Source organism: Saccostrea echinata, unplaced genomic scaffold (genome assembly GCF_033153115.1).
Source record: "Saccostrea echinata isolate AGI-Se365-2 ecotype Australia unplaced genomic scaffold, CSIRO_AGI_Sech_v1 ptg000054l, whole genome shotgun sequence".
NCBI lineage: Eukaryota > Metazoa > Mollusca > Bivalvia > Ostreida > Ostreidae > Saccostrea > Saccostrea echinata.
Window position 1 is genome coordinate 2,035,112 of NW_026889803.1, and position 17,119 is coordinate 2,052,230.

The window sequence follows — 17,119 nt, forward strand, 5'->3', positions numbered from 1 at the left end:
ATACCAAACCAGGTTATACAGAAATAATTTGTGTTCCTTTTTGGATATTAACCAATCAGAGGCTAGAATACAAACAAAATTAAATTATATATATATATACCTCCAGTCAACCATCAAATGCTGAAGCTGAATTTGTGGTGATGGACTTGATAGATCACCAAAATAAAATTTTTTAAGAGCTTGTAAGTCTTGCCTTCAATACATTCTATTAAAAATAATAATGACGCATAGATAAATGTAAATATACTAACGGTAATGAATATGTTACATTCGGACTAGTAGTATTATTTATTGTTTATGGAATAATTGTGTAGTTTTTTGGTTTTATGATGTGATCAATCAGTTTGCTCGATAAGAATTTGCATTAAAGGCGATTTTTGTATAAAATTATTTTTGCATAAAATTATCACCCAGCAAACTTATTGACCATCATCCTTAAAAAAAGACATTTTTTCCTTATGTTTAGTACATTTTTTATCTGATCCTTGATTGAATAAAACATTTCTTGCGACACACATAGAGAGAAAGCATGGAGTTCTGTCACGTGCTCAGCGGATATAAAGCTATTAATTTATTCGTACGGGTAGTTTTATCTCTGACAAAGAAATGTTGACAAATAACTAACAACTCCCATTACTGCATCTTTTATAATTTCCAATCTGATTCCCGTAACATATCACAGTAATATAAATAGTGTATAGGAAGTTTAAAAATCACATGACATACTGTAAAATCACATATTTTCGTGGAGTCAAATTTTCGTGGTTTGAGAAAAAAAATATGGGTTCGTAGGGATTTTATTTCGTGGATGAAGAATTGTTGAGTAGTAATATATTTGAAAAATTACATTTCGTTTTGGACATGTATTCTTACCTCGAAAACAACGAAAAATAACCCTCACGAAAACAGTAAGACACTAACAATATAACACAAGAAAGATTCAGCATGTTTAAGCTTGCACAGACTATCATTTGCTTCTACTCAACATACGAAAGGTGTGAAATTATCCTTTTTATCCTTTAGTTGTAAGTAAAGATAATTTTTCATAAAAATCCAGAACATCATGAATGAATCTACTTTTTATGTTGATTAGACCTTCATAGTCTTCTTATGTTGATTAGACCTTCATTGTCTTAATGTCATTCATACAGGATACAATTGTATCATGGCTCTCCATCAAAGTACTAGTATGCATCGAAAATACAATATTTGCGTTCTTTCACACTCTTCGTATTAATAATTTACACAGATATAAATATAAACAATAAAATGTGTTTCTTTGTTAAATATACATAAAGATGCAATGATTGAAGAAAAAATAAACTTTATGTAACCTACTTAAACGCGGGTCGAATACTAGTATTTTCTCTGCAACAGTTCATCCGTGTACAAAGAATTTTATTGTTTAGTTAAATTACTCTTCTATAAAGTACAAGCAACAGTATCTTCTCAACTGTTTTTACTTCAGATCAATGGAAAACATCCTTTTAACCATTTGGAAGCCGCTTGACGATTGTATACGATCCACTGCAAAAGATTATTTAAAATCACTAAGTATTATAAGCTTAGTTTGGCTTCATTTCTGCATTTTTCCTTAGATTACCAAAGAGTGCATTTATCATATATATCTATATGTAGATCTTATTTAATTATCATAACTTAAATACTTTGAAAACAATAACCGATTTATTTACCGACTCCGCATTTAAATATCAGACAGTTTAAAGTCAATTTAACTATAAAAACGTGGGGTTATTCAAGTTCAAAACCGGTAAAAAAAATTAATTTGAACATAAATAACAAATATCATTTTCATCTACACTATATCTCGTATATTTAATTTTAAGCTCAGATACACCATATATAGCTTTAAAAATGATGGTGTCCATAAATTCTGAAATTCTAAGGAGGGGTATGCAGTTTTTATGCTGATTCTGAAAGCTGCAAATTTTAGTCAGGATTGAATTTAAATATGGAAATAAAATCGGAATCACTTTCATTTGGTTCTAAAAATAAACTAGTCCCTTATATTTTCCGAGAAAAAAATTATATTTTATAACTATAGTGTCAGATAGATAACATATGGTCCATATTGTTATCAGCTCAACTAAAAAAACGCATTTAATTATTTTAATAGGAACACTTGTCTGATATAGTGAAATGATTATATCACCTAGTTTATGTTTTCTTAGGACTGGGTTGGATCCTCTGATCTCCATTTGACATTGAGTAGATATATCTGGAGATTCTGTCGGACCAACATGTAAATCAGCTTCGCCCGACTTATTACTAGATTTCTTTGACACCCCACGATGACTGATTTTTCGAAAGCGATGTGATCGATTCGACCTCATAGAGTTTGTATCATTTGTGTCCCTTGATGATCGTTGTGATCTTACGGAAGCCGTATCATTTGTATCAAGTGATATATTTCTTTCCGCTAACCTTGAAGGTTGTGTATATGCAGAGTGCATTGAGGAACAACTTGTGCAGTTTGAAGACGTTCGTAGAAAATCCCGCCTTCTTTTGTGTCGTCTGCAAGATGAACAGTAAAGTCGTCCAGGTGTTGAACCAGATGTAGAAGCAGTTGGCGTACTTGGTTGAATTTCAATCCTAGGGGCCTGTGATGGGGCTACACTTGGTTGAGTCTCATATGAAAAATTCCTGTAATAACGAACATCGTCGACATACGACGTTGTATCTGCTGATGATGCAGTAGATGACACCAGTGTTTGTACACTGTCGACTCTTGGAGGAGCTGTAGGGTTTCTGATAATGGGTGCAGCTGCTGTGGGGTTTCTCATTGGTGGAGCAGCTGGTGGAAGCGGATGATTGGTTGGCTCAGATATAGGCGAGGTTGGATCGTTTGGTACACGGAGAGTGTAATTATTTCCACCCCGTGGACGTCTGAAGACGGTGTCATAAACACTGCTCATCTTAATCTTATTTCTGTGATGAAAAGAAAATTTCACGTATGATATACTATATACATGTATCACGTGTATTAGTTATACTCACTTGTAAAATTAAGCAAAATGAGGACGTTTTATTAAAATATTATATACAGCACATATTTCATATTTATATAACTTTTGCTTATATCACTGTAAATGTTCAACATACCTAGAATGTTACTTTAGTAAATTTTACCTCCTGCAGTAAATGAGTCCACCTATACACAGAGACAATGACAGCAAGGCGACCGTTACCGACACAATTGTCCAAACTATTTCCTGTGATCCACCTGAATCTGCAACAACAACAAAAAATACTGTAAACGTATTACATTTGGTTGTGTATTCTATTTAGCGTTTTTTTTTTTGGTGGAAAACAACTTCCGCTTAATCAAGAACATTGCTAAATGTCTTGTATATCTAGAACATTCGGAATGCGCTAAATCAAATTTATGTTAACTCTTTGAAAAATCTGTTTCTTTGCACTTTGAAAACATTCCTCCTTATTTCATTCATCTTAGTTCTAATTTCATACCTTCTTTTTCGTCCTTCATAGGTTCGCTTTCGGAGTCAATTGGATGTGGTATAAAGATGGTTCTGGACGCCTTCTTTTCCTCTCCATATTGTATGGTCGTCACCATGTCTGAATCATCTGTATCTAATTTAGACATTCAAAATTCAATGTATGACCTTCTGAAATAACACTATCAAGTTTTAAAAAAGTATTTAAAGATCTAGTATAATCATTTGTCTTTAAAAAATTAAACTGTAAGCCTTTTTACTGATTTTCTCCCTTTCAAGATACATTTAAACTTTAATATTTTTTTTAAAGTTTCTTCCTGAATCAATTATACCATATCTATAGAACCTAACTCTCCATGATACATTCAACTGCTCAGAGAAAAAAAAAATTCTGAAATAAGTTACTGGGATTGTCAGAAGTTTCTGGAATTTAGACTCTGTTAAATAAATGCTCTTTATGTAACAACAGTATAAAAAATAAATATCAAAAACCTTAGACCGTGTTTTTTGTTTTGGTAATAAAAAAAAATCTTAATTAATTAATTTATTTATTTGCTTGTTTATTTGTGTTTTTCTTTTTTTCCTCATACCACGGAAAAGGAACAGAACCTACATGTTCATTAAATAATTAAAGATAAATTAAATATAAACTCCTCTCAAATACAGTTCGTCGTACTATGCTCGCATAGGGCCTTATGAAACTCGTTGCATCTTGTTTGCATTTTCTGAAATCTGTTTCCAGCTTTTCGCACCATTTGGCATTTGGTTTCTGTAGATCCTTAAGAAGAAAATAGTAATTAAATGATTAATTGAACAAAATCGAAATCTGTTTATCACTGTGTCAATATTTGTATATATCTTATTGCACCACTTTATATTTTACATCATTTTGCATAGGAATTGTAATAACTGAGATATATTGTACAATAAAAAAAATCTTCAATGTTCCACCTCTAATCACAATAAATGAATTGATAATTAATGCAGAAAACATCCATCTTCGCTAGCTTAGGGTTTCTGATCCAGTACTCTCCTCATTGTGAGGAGAGTAGCGGATCAGAAATCCTTGGCTAGCGAAGATGGAAAACATCAGGTATTTCTTTAAATTTTTAAAATTTGTCACCTTCAAGTGCAATTTTGCTGATAATGAATTCTCTTCCTTTCGCAAATTCTTGGAATTCACGTCGTAATTTCGAGATCATGTATGTTGAAGTTATGTTGGAGATGCTATTACAGAAATGCCGGGGTTTTACTGTCACGCCATTTGCTGTAAAAAAAAAAAAAAATAATAAGGAATTTAAAGAAATGAATATTTTTCTTCAGTTTACATTTTATTAAGTTATATAACTTATATAAGTTATTGTGATTTAAAAGGTGAAGATTACGAACAGTGACCAATCTCATAAAACCAACAAGGAATTATACGAATCGTGAACAGGGCATAAACACGGATCTCTGGAAATTCCACAGATGGGATCAGGTGTCCAAGAGGAGTAAGCATCCCCTCTCGACCGGTCACAACCGCCGCAAACCCTCTGTATGACCAAGTAAACGGAGTAATCCATGGTTCAAACTGGTATAAAACAATGGCCTAACAATTGTTGGGAAACATATCAGTCAAAATACGACCCAACGATAGGTGGTATTTGCAAACAAGATTATTATAACCACCATAGAATTTGTGAAATGCTGACTTTGGGGAGACATAAACACCACATGCAAATGATGCAGGTAATTGTGGATTATAACTGCATAAAAAGGGAAAGTTAACGACGAGAAAGCTGAAGTCATCTGATTTGGAAGGTGATACATATGCTTTATCTGTTTAAATTTGCATTTTTGGATATATTTTGCTGGAAAGCATATGCTTTTGGAGAGAAGCATCAATTTAGGACTTTATGGAAACACGCAGTGATCAAATATCATGGTGACAAGGCTTTGGTTTATTACATTAACTTTTTATTACTTGTAATGATATTTTATTTTAATAAATTATATTGTTTGTGAATAAATAAGTCGAAATTGAATATATTGACAAACAATTCATGTTTAATGAAAGGCTACATTGGCCACTCTCGTCGCCTCGAGGGGATAGATTCCATTCACAATAGAGCTAGTACAGCGTATACATATGGCAAATTGTGTTTTACCGGGTGATTTATCGGTGTTCAGTGAATTTGTTTAGGACAGAATCAGTTCATTTCAGACCAAAATGGCGTTTCAAACCGAAGTACGCCATGTTGTGACGTTGTAGAGAGCCCCCCCCCCCTTAAGTATATAAAGTTCAAAACTACGTTGCGTAATCCTTAAGGTATGTCATTCATCACCTTTTGAGAAAAGTTTGGTCAGAACATCAAGCTTCAAAATTATATATTACAATTCAATTTTTATGATATATTTGAATTAAATACTGCACATTATGCAATGTTCAATTTAAAAACTGCTCACAAAATTGCAAAGAAACAAGATTTACGGGGGATCATTTCTTGTGGTGGAATGATATTTAGAAGAAAATTCTTCAAACCTACACATTTGTTTGATTTATCATCTTGGAACTTTAGCCCTATATATTTTTAGTCGAATTTTTTTTAGTAATTATATGCTAGGAATATTTAATACATGTATAGGTTTCAATTAACATTTTTAAAACAAGTTTTACACATTCACTCAACAGACTGTGCCCAAAAATGAAGATATATTTAAGAAGTCGAGATAAAATTTAGATGGGTTTTTTTTTGCCTGAAAATTGCATATTTTGACCAATACCTCACATCACTAGCCGCAACTTTTTCTTTCATTATTTTAAATTACACGATACTCTCAACCGATCAGCACTAAAGTCATCAAAATGCTTGATACAAGAAAATATTTTATTGTATATTTAGATTTTAATACACCAAATATTATTTTAAATGCAGAGGTCTTACAATAATTCACGCGCATTAATTTGCAGGATTTTTTCAATGATAAATATTATTTTCTTTTTTTTTCATACCCTCAGACTATTTTACATGAAATAAGATTATATTTATTGCCATGATCATATATGGTAAAATACGATTTGGCTTAAAATGATTAACCTAAAAGTTACAATTTAAGTGCAAAAAAGTCAAATTACTTGTACCGTAGATCAGTAAGATACACACTGACCATCAATTTTCTTTGCGATTTTGAGTCATGTTATGTAAGTGGTTATCTAATAATATACTTCTCAAAAAAAACGTTGATATAACTCATCTCACGAGTGATATACCTGTACCCTAAATTAAAATACTGAATTGAAAGCCACATCAAGATTTTTTTCCCTTCACTTGTAGAAGTTTTTGAATTAAATGCTGCTTCGTAAGAATATAAAAGTATGTCGGCTTGCAAAAGGAACACAATTAGTGCCCATTGGAATTCCAACAAATTGTTGGAAAACCGGATCTCCATAAACTACATAGATATTGTCAATGAGAAACTCCAGCATCTTAGAGTACATACATGTACTTGTGTGTAGAATCAGAATGATTTTTAACAAATTTATTTTGTAGATGAACAACAACAAGATGTGAAAATTTACGAGTTTCATTTTTTATTGAGGAAACAGTTGTCTAGAATGTCGAAAAGCCTGCTCTTTGACCCATCGCGAAAAATATGTTGCAAAGTTTCTCATTCAGCTTCGATGATGTAATGAATAGAATGCAAAAAAAAAAAAAAATCAAGATTCTCACCCTCCTGACACAGACTGAGGAGGTGACGATGGCTGTTGTACTCTCTGTGTCTTTCTATCACAAGAGGACAAATATCACCTAAATGAAAAAAACAATGCAAATATGTCAACCCCAGAAGACAGTACAGACTTTTATATTCAAAGTGATCAAAAATAACCCCATGGCTTAAAAACCAAGCTTGAATAATCAGTAAGTGTCATTGTGCAAATACAATTTTATGCATCCTTCACAGTAATTCAAAATATAATGTATGGGTTATTTATTCCATTTATTTGGCAGCATTGTTAAAAGAAATAGCTGATCGTTGCATATTGTACCATTTTATTGAAATTAAAGTTCAAATAGGTTAATTCAGAGAGTGCAAAATCTTCAGCTATATCTATATGATGTAAACCGGAATAATCTAACCTCCCCCCCCCCCTCTCTCTCTCTCTGGATAAGGTGGTTGGGAGATAAAAAGAAATGTCGCATTATAACTTATTCCTTATTTAACAGAAGGAAGCTTTCTGTTTTTGTCCTAAAACATTTACTTCTCAGAAAAAATTCTTGATTATCTCATATCTCAACTCATTCAACGAAAGAAACGAAAATAGCTTATAAAAGATATTCATAAATGATATAGAATCCTGAAGACAAATTGATTTCTATGAGGGATGGGGAGTCTTCAACCCTTATAGTCCAAATAGAGATATGTTGATATAAAATAAAGAGTTTAAAAAGTCACTTAGAAAACATTTTTGTAAGTCCTTATAAGATCTTGCCTCGACATCCAAGGTCATAGATCAGGCCGTCCAACCAGAGACTCTCATGGTCCTTTACGGACAATAGATTATAGTGCACGACTGTGTCTGGTATATCACCTGCCAGATGTCTGTAGCCAGTACCCATAAACTCCTTAGTACAAATCGTATCTGCTATACGCCATGTCATTGGGTGCCGTGTTACCAACATCTGCACATTACCACAAGAGGCTAACAAAAAGGAAAATCATTAAATCTGCAGAACATCTTAAAATAATCTTAATTTTGAAATAATTCTGAATACATACCGACTTGTAGAAAGAAGAATGTAATCCAAAATACAAGTTTCATTTTGAAATCTGCTTGAATGTTTCTCTATAAAGTTTGTTCAGGAACAAAAATATATCAACACAAGATAATTACGGAAACTGAGTTAAATTGGATAAGGAAGTTAAGTTTCATTTGATATGAATATTTCAGCGTCTGATACGTATATTTGTCCGAATAATCAACACTATTTATTGTTTCATAGAACTCTGATACTTGAACTTTTTAAAGAATTATCAAAGTTAATTTAACTTAATTTTACTTTTGTAAAATTAAACACTGTGTCAAAGCTGCACTTGCAATATATAAAGTCTTTGTTAGTTGGTACGCGGTTCCACAGACTTCCTCGTTATACTTATCAAGGATTATTTTTTATAAAAGCAATGCCTAGTAGAAAATATATTGTCATTTTTGAATCGTTTAAAAGATCGTTTCAAACAGTTCTGTTTACTGTTTACTTGAATTATATATATTAGAATAGTTTGGAATCTTATTGATATTTCAACTTACCACTACAACCCTTCTTTTAAGTAATGCAAATATTTGTATTGATATATTGAATAATAATTAAACAAACTTGACTTAAGATCCCCTCTGTCTTCCCTATATACCACTTTGGTAGACGTTATGAATATTGTTGTCTATTGCTGAATAAATTTTTACATTTTGTTTTAATTTAAACTATAATGTCGAATATCTTGTCTAAAGAATATTATAACGTAAAAGTCCTAATATTTACCAAATAATGATCGTTTTTAATTTTTGAATAGTAAATGTTGAGAATGACTTTGAAAAAAAAATGTCATGATAACGAACAGTGATAATTCTCAAAAAAATCTACAAACAAAACACATTTGTGAACAGGGCATAAAACACAGACACCCCCCCCCCCCCAAAAAAAAAATTCCAGAGGTAGGATCATGTGCATAGGAGGAGTAAGCATCCCCTGTTGACAGGTCACACCCGCCGTAAGCCCTGTGTATTGATCAGGTAGACGGAACATTCCATAGTCAAAAAAGGCCTAACAATTGGTATGAAACACGTCGGTCGAAATACAACCCAATGATAGGTTATATTTGTTAACAAGGTCGTTATAACGACCATAGAATTTACGAAATGTTGGCTAATCTATCAGTAGCTTGCTTCTCGATTTAAAAAAAATTAATAGTACTCAGAGCAGGCCTTTGAGTATTGTATAAGTTGGGAGACATAAACACCATATGCAAGTGATAGCGGAATATTACTACATAAAAAAAAAAAGGAAAGTTGACGATGGGAAAGCTGATCTTCTCGTTTGTCATACAATTTTGCTTTTATAGTTATCCTTTTTCGTTTATAGTCAGTGAAACATCCAAATATGAAATAGATTTGGCAGAATCTGTGGTGTCTTTAATTTCAAGTTCACTGAGATATATCCTTACAAACAAAGATACATAGCGGGTTTCAGTAAATGTTCTACAAAGCCTCTTTCTTTGCTCCTCACTAAAGTATTTACAGTAGTGAAGGAGAAACTTCAGGAATACTGTTCAACAGTATATTCGAGAAGTGGTGTAAATCGGATATGGATACTTAAATGCTTCGAGGAACCTTTAGAAAATTTGAAATAAAAAAAAAAATTAACAAAATCGATAACATCAAATCGTACGATTTTTCAACACTTTAAACAACCATTCCCCACGATATATTAAAGTCCAGGCTTTATGACACCATAGACAGCTGCCTTTTCACTAAAAATGGAATTCGTAAATATACTTACCTTGACATTGGTCATTTGCAAAATTATTTTGTTTAAAAACATTCTTATTGTACACAGAAGTACACTGAAGTTGAAATTAAAAGATGCTTGAGTTTCTGATTGACAATGTCTATGTAGTTTTGGAGATCAGGTCTTCCAACAATCTGTTGGGATTCCCAGGGGTACCAATTGCAATTTGGATATTTTACAAGAAAAAGACTTGAATGGTAATCTAACAACAAAGCTTTATGATAAACGTGATTACTTCAATTTTTCGATCGTCAACTTCCCTTACTTATGTAACAATATACCCTTATCACCTGCATATGGGGTTTTTATCTCCCAGTTGATTCGATACGCAAGAGCATGCTCTATTTATGAACAATTTCTAAAACAAGGCAAGCTATTGACAAATAAGTTGATGAAACAATGATATCAACAGTGTTATTTGAAGTCATCATTTTGCAAGTTTAATGGTCAATACAATGACCTTGTCAGCAAATACAACCTATCATTAAGTCAAATGCATACTGATTGTAGGCCATTATTTTCTCACTGAATTGTCTAGGGATTTTTCCGATTTTCCCGATCATGACAAGAAGCACAAGGCGGGTGTGACCGTTCGGCAGGGGATGCTCACTTCATCATGGCACCTGATTCCACCTCTGATGTTTTTAGAGGTCTGAGTTTACCCTGCTCCCGATTTGTATTGTTTAAATGGACTTTGAGCTTGAATACTGTTATCTCCATATTTCATCGAATCGACATTCGAAAGGAAGTAAATATTGTTAATTGAAAAATCGTCGTCGATATAACTGAATGTCGAGTTGAAGGCCACAGCAAGTGTTTTCTTCTTCTCATATAGAAGTTTTTGAATAATTTCTTCTTCCTAGGAATATAAAGAATAAAGAAACACAAGTAGTGCTCATCGGAATTCCAACAGTTTGTTGGAAGACCTGGTCTCCGAAGACTACAAAAATGTTTTCAATAAGGAACTCCAGCATCCTTTTAATTAAATTCAGAGTACATTTGTGTAGAGTTATTTTTAACAAAGTAATTTTTTTTTTTGATAACCAATCACAAGATGTGAAAATTTCCAAGTTCCATCCATTTTTATTGAAGAAGCAGTTTCTATGATATCAAAAAGCCTAGTTCTTCATTTATCATAAGGATTATTTGTAGAAAGTTTAGAAAAGTGGTACTTTTTGATGTTACTGAATTTCGAAAAAAATGGTGATTTTCAATTTTCTAAAAGTTCTTAAAAAATTTTTAAAAATTCACGACTGTTTTACGTCACTTTTAGAATATGCTGTAGCGCAGTACGTCTGAAGTTTCTCCTTTACAGCAGTTACATGTAATATTTTATAAGGAGTAAAGATAGGGGTTTGTTAGAGCATTTTCTGAGCCCTACAATGTACGAGAGTTGACCCAAAAGTAATGTTACAACTGATATATAATCTTTAATATTCAAATGTTGATAATAAGATTTGACATACCAATACCTCTATCAATACCTCTGTCTTTTTTATTTCTGCTTAAGATTTCATTCGATTGTATAAAGGAATTTGTAAAATAAGAAGATAAACACAACCTTGGGTACGGTAGAAATGTTACCGACATCGTCATAGTGTTACACAGACAAAAGTGGCTCACACACACACACACACACACAAAAAAAAAGACAAGTAAAATTTATTTAAAAACTTCCAATTTCGAAATAACTTTCATATGAATTTTACATGAAGAGCATTTCGCATAAATACAGTGCAAAGAGAAATTCACAAAAAATATGTAAATATCGTACAAACCAATTCAAATAATATTCGCATAAGAAATATTTATATATTTTTTACATGATTTTCACACAATTTTCAAATAAAAAGAAACTAACTTGAATATCATGTGTATCACTTTTCCCTGTGTATCTTTCGGCACTCACTTTCAGTTCATCCGCATATCTTTTAAACCTTTCAGATGCTTCTTTTTAAAAATCAATACTGTCATTTTGCTTTAAATGCCTTGTTATGAGTTGTAGTAAATTAAAATTATCTGAACTTTGTCCAAATGTTATTTTTAAATTCATTTCTTTTGTGTAGATCTTATGTATCATTCATTTGTGAACAGGGCATATCCATTCATATCCATTCAAAAATTTCAAGGGAACCGAGTAAAGTTTAGTGCGAATGTGATGAAGACCTAATTGTTTGCTGACGTAATGTAAAAGTAAATCAAAAGAGAAATACAAAGAATATTTTTGTGTGGTATTTTTTATTGATTTCACGGAGGTGGCATGCTTTCTATCACTGTTTTCAAATCATCTAAAAGATGGGAATTCAATTTCTATGCATCACAGATATGTATGTGTCGATTTTCTATGTCGTAGAATTAAACTAATATAAAACAGACGAATGCTCATAAAACCTATTTTCAAATGTGATATACTACAGTAATGTCAGTAATGGTTCGAATTTTCAGAAATATAACTTTTTTTTAACTTTAACGCTTTGAGAATACTTTACGTGTAACTTGCAAAATTACAATTTTATTAATTAAATGTACTGGGTATTTAGAATTTCTTACAATTTATATTGTTCGTATGAAAGGATAGACTCATAGAATGTTGCATCAGTTTAAAAAAAAAAAGTAAATTAATGGGGAAATTTCATATGATATTATAATTTTCGGCTCGTTTTATGAAAAAGAAACGGAAATTGAGAATTTACAAAAAAAAATATATCAATGAGATTTGAAGGAAATATACATGATGATACTTATTTAAATCATATCAAATAAATTATAAAAACTGAGATATGTACAGGAACGCTCGCTTGAATCACCTACTAACTCCAAAAATTTACTGAGAAACATTTCGTTGTTGCCAAACTAGAGCCAAGCGCAAAGGTTTCAAAAATAACCCGTAATTGAATAGATTTGCTAGTTTATGAAATAGAAAAATCCTTCTAAAACTTTTCTATATTTTTTTAAAGGAAAGAATTAAATTTCTTTGCTGGAATGCACTCCAAGTATAAGGTTATTATAAGTCTTTCTTAGGAAATGTCCTTTGTCGGTAGAAGATACCGTAAACATAAATGACTGTATGATTACATCATCCTCCAGAAACCTCTACCCAGATCCAGGGAAATTCTAATGACAAATCTTCTTCGCTTCGTGTTTCTTCATCAGGTGGTGGTTTTTTCTTCCAAAGTAACTGGCCAGCATACACCCACAGAAGTAATTTGGGTAAAAAAGTTAAATTTGTCGCAAAAATTGTTCAGTTGATGTTATTCTTTCGAATATATTATTTTTGTAATTTATGATTACAAAGGGATTAGGCACAAGTTTCTTTACTTGCACCTGTTGAACGCTTTCTCCCTACTTGTAAATTACATGTTTAAATCTGGTCATAATTAAACATGCAAATTTGAACTATATATGTATTTGATGTGAATATTTACAATTGCCTGAAGTATTGAAAAACCCTTTTTTTTAAACTATGGTACAGGAAAATGAAAAAAAATTATATGAAAGATACGCTAAACTAAATAATTTTTATGAGATAGAATTTTGTATTTTTCAGATAGTTTTATATTTTAAAGTGCTATATTGTTTACAAGACATTCGTGTAAATAGTATTAAGTATAATTATCCTGATATTCAGTTCCCATAGAAAACATTTATCATCAGTGTATGTACATTTTAATGAATTTTTGTCTAAAATGAAAACGATAATTTTTCAATGCAATCTCGTTATCTTTTCAATACATACTTTTCAATACATACATCTATAATGATGTTTTCTTTAGGCAACATATGAAAAATTAAAATCATTTTAATGAGAATAATATTCAATCTGCTTGAAGATATCTTTGATAGCAGGTACAACATATGATTGTTAATTTGAATTACATAAATAGTGGAATGTTTGTTAATCATCTATATCAAATCCTGTTGTATTTTTTCCTTACATTTAATTATACACTTTCCATTTACCTTGAAGATCTTCCTTTTTTGAAATGCAGGGATCTAATTTAAAACCGTATCACAAGAATAATCGGATTTATGTAGTGAATGCGTTATAAATCCATTTATCACAGCGCCCCACGTGGAAGGATGCGCGCGCAATATATGCGCAAGCATTTGTACATTCCATTCTCACACCATTTCCAAATGTTGCACGTTTAGGGTTTGCTGTGAATTTTTAAGAAAATTTAGAATATTGCACAATGACATTGTCAAAAGACTGTGGTGTACAAAGACAAGGTTTTTCTGATTGTTTGCACTAATTGTACCGTTAGTGTACTTCAACATGCTAGAGTTTTTGACTTCGCGCCGAAAGGGCTGTAAGGAGCGTATGGACGTTAGCCGAGGCTCTTACTTGTAGGAGTATCGTTGCTGTAAATATTGACAAAGATGTCCACAACATCTATAGTCGCCAAAGCCAAACAAGGCATTACAAAATGGAGAGAGAGAATAACGTCAATACCAGCAATGAGGAGGACATGCATAATACTACTACTACACACAGCACAAACGGTATGTCATCTTGTATGCCTACATCAATTATTAGTATAATGTTTTCACTGTTGTATCAATTACATTTAAAAAAAAAAAAAAATGCACAAGAAAATACTAAATGTTCAGTTAATCGATCATTCTGTTAAAATCAGTGGGAAAAGGCAAAGAATAAGCTAATCATTACAATTGGTTTTAGTGTATTTAGTAGAATCTAAATTTAAGCACACCCTCTTCAACCACAGAGTTTAGAGCAATATAAATATAATTATGCACACGTTAAGACTGGGTTCCATAAAACTCCCATTGACTTGAATTAATTTAACCTCATACTCTTAAGATCACGCACTCGGCATCGTCGGTCATTGTTCCGATGTTGTAAGCGCCCGAGTATATACTTCATGGAGCCTTAAGGCTATAATAATAAGACTAATTTATTTATTCACCAATCAATGAGCTTTGAAAGGGGGGCATATATATATATATATATATAATTTATAAAAACAATACAATTACGTTTATAGCAAGTAATGGCTGCATTACGTGCAATATTAACCTGATCCTCACTTGCAATATTTAACTGTCCTCGCTAGCATCCCTCATACAATTGCAAGACTAGTGTTTCGATGCCAAATATCGTTACTTATTGTGTATATATGTGCACATTGTTATAAAATATGTATTTTAAGCTTGTTCTCCCTTCGATTAACATCTTCGTGTCCGTCCTCAACAAATCAGCAACCCCGGCCTGGGGAACAATTTTTGAAAGAGAAAGCCTTAAATTCCGTTACTCCTAGGCATTCAATTAATAAACATCGGTCATTCTTAAGTAAATATTAAACTACTTCCAATATTTATGCATGTCATGTTCCACCAAAGCAAGAATTAGGCGATGAGTTGAGAAATGGTTTTAATTTAATTTAGGGCGCATGGAGTGAAGAGCAAATTAATTAATTAATTAATTGAAATTAATTTCAGTAGATCTGTATCAAGACAAATTCAGTATATGTTGCTGAGTGAAATAGCTATGGGCGAATGGCTGTTCCTTTTTCCTTAACACCTCTATCAAAACTAGGCCCATAAATCATGGAGGGGGATCAATATCCACATAACAATAAACCAAAAATTTTATAGATTGAGGGCCATAATCGGTATGATAGCACCATTGACAAGATCTTTACCTGGCAAAATGGATACAAAAAATCGTTTTTAGACTATTGTCTAGAAAACCAGATGATTTTTTGCGTACTTGGCTTCGAATAACTACTATGTCAAACGCCTTCCATTTGTTGTTACACATCGTCACAAATAAATAAATAAATGAAGCGATTAATAAATTAATTAAACACAAATGAAATATTATCTTTTTTCACTCGTCAGGTCACAACCTGGTTCGAAATATGAAACGCATTTATTTATCTTGATGTCTTTCTGTTTTGCAAGTTCAGCTCACGCCAACATTTGCTCAAAATTGATGACACGTTTGGCGATTTTGGTCAGCATTGGGAATTCTTCAATGTGTTGAACATTTGTTCCCGTCACAAAAATTAATTCATCTGGGTTTGGAAATTGATACATGTCAAGTTTGTATTCTGACGAAAAGCTAATTAAACCTAAGATTTTGCTGATAGGAAGGGCCAATAAATCTTAAAAGTCACTTCAAATGAAATGCAATTCTTTCAGTGCCGTCTTACCGCTCTGTTACCAGCGTTCCCACGATGCAATGATTGGCATAAAAAATGCAGCAACTTTTCTTTTGTATAAAGACCATTTGTTTTTATGTCATTTAAATTTTGAATCACTTTATATTTATTTCTTTACGATATGGCTGATTAAGCAGTAATATTCTTTAGCTGAGCACGGTAAGCTCAGACGGAAGGCATACTGGCTGCGGGAAAGCCAGCATATGATTATACACCTATAGTTGTAGTAAAGTTATTTTGGTTACGATTAGATCACACAACTTTATAAACAGACGTCAAAATATGTAAGATCTATACAGTTTGATTTGATGTTTAGTATATTTATAAATGACTTATACACGTTTTTAGATTTTACCTTATTAAATTGAGATCTCCATCTTAGAATTACTTGATCACACTTCACATGTTATCATCACGGAAGTACTATTTCATTTATCAATATTACTTACATATACAGTGTCAAATTTTACAATATACAAATACATGTATAGATTATTTAGTATGTATACACATAAATTTTTTGTACTGTTTGTAATTGTAGAAATCATGCTTGTTGTGATGCCTGAAAGGGCCCTGATTTGGAAATAAAGAATCTTATCTACCATACTATCATCATCAATAAATAAATAAATAAATAAATAAATAAATAAATAAATAAATAGTGTATTCCATCTCATGTTCTCATTAATGTTAATATGTATCCAACAGTAGATAATTAACTATCTTTAGTAAGAAAACCTTTTTTATACTAAGCACTTTAAGTTTAAACTCGGCACTGCATAAGTACAACCTCGTTATATAAAACGAGTACTTTCATCACGTAGGCGTTAAACTGCAGGGGGGGGGGGGGGGCAGTAGGGTAATGAGACACAGTTACTCTCTGTATTGTTAATTATTAGTCATGCACCATTGT

General features: G+C 31.9%; 1 protein-coding gene across 1 annotated transcript; it reads right to left on the bottom strand.

The window, feature by feature from the left end:
• Positions 1 to 1,402: 1,402 nt before the first annotated feature.
• LOC133172221 (uncharacterized) lies at positions 1,403 to 8,365 on the bottom strand. The gene is made up of 9 exons (XM_061307068.1): positions 8,238 to 8,365; positions 7,951 to 8,160; positions 7,190 to 7,267; positions 4,600 to 4,743; positions 4,153 to 4,254; positions 3,490 to 3,612; positions 3,151 to 3,250; positions 2,174 to 2,949; positions 1,403 to 1,527 (listed from the first exon to the last, which is right to left on the bottom strand). The coding sequence occupies exons 1-9, from the start codon at positions 8,278 to 8,280 to the stop codon at positions 1,460 to 1,462; spliced, it is 1,644 nt and encodes a 547-aa protein (XP_061163052.1). The 5' UTR covers positions 8,281 to 8,365; the 3' UTR covers positions 1,403 to 1,459.
• Positions 8,366 to 17,119: the final 8,754 nt, after the last annotated feature.

Coding starts and splice junctions, on each gene's coding strand:
- LOC133172221 (XM_061307068.1), bottom strand. CDS start 8,280: ATGAAACTTGTATTTTGGATTACATTCTTCTTTCTACAAGTCG. Junction 4,255..4,599: donor CAGCAAAATTGCACTTGAAG/GTGACAAATTTT, acceptor TTTCTTCTTAAG/GATCTACAGAAACCAAATGC. Junction 3,613..4,152: donor TAAGGCCCTATGCGAGCATA/GTACGACGAACT, acceptor TGTCTAAATTAG/ATACAGATGATTCAGACATG.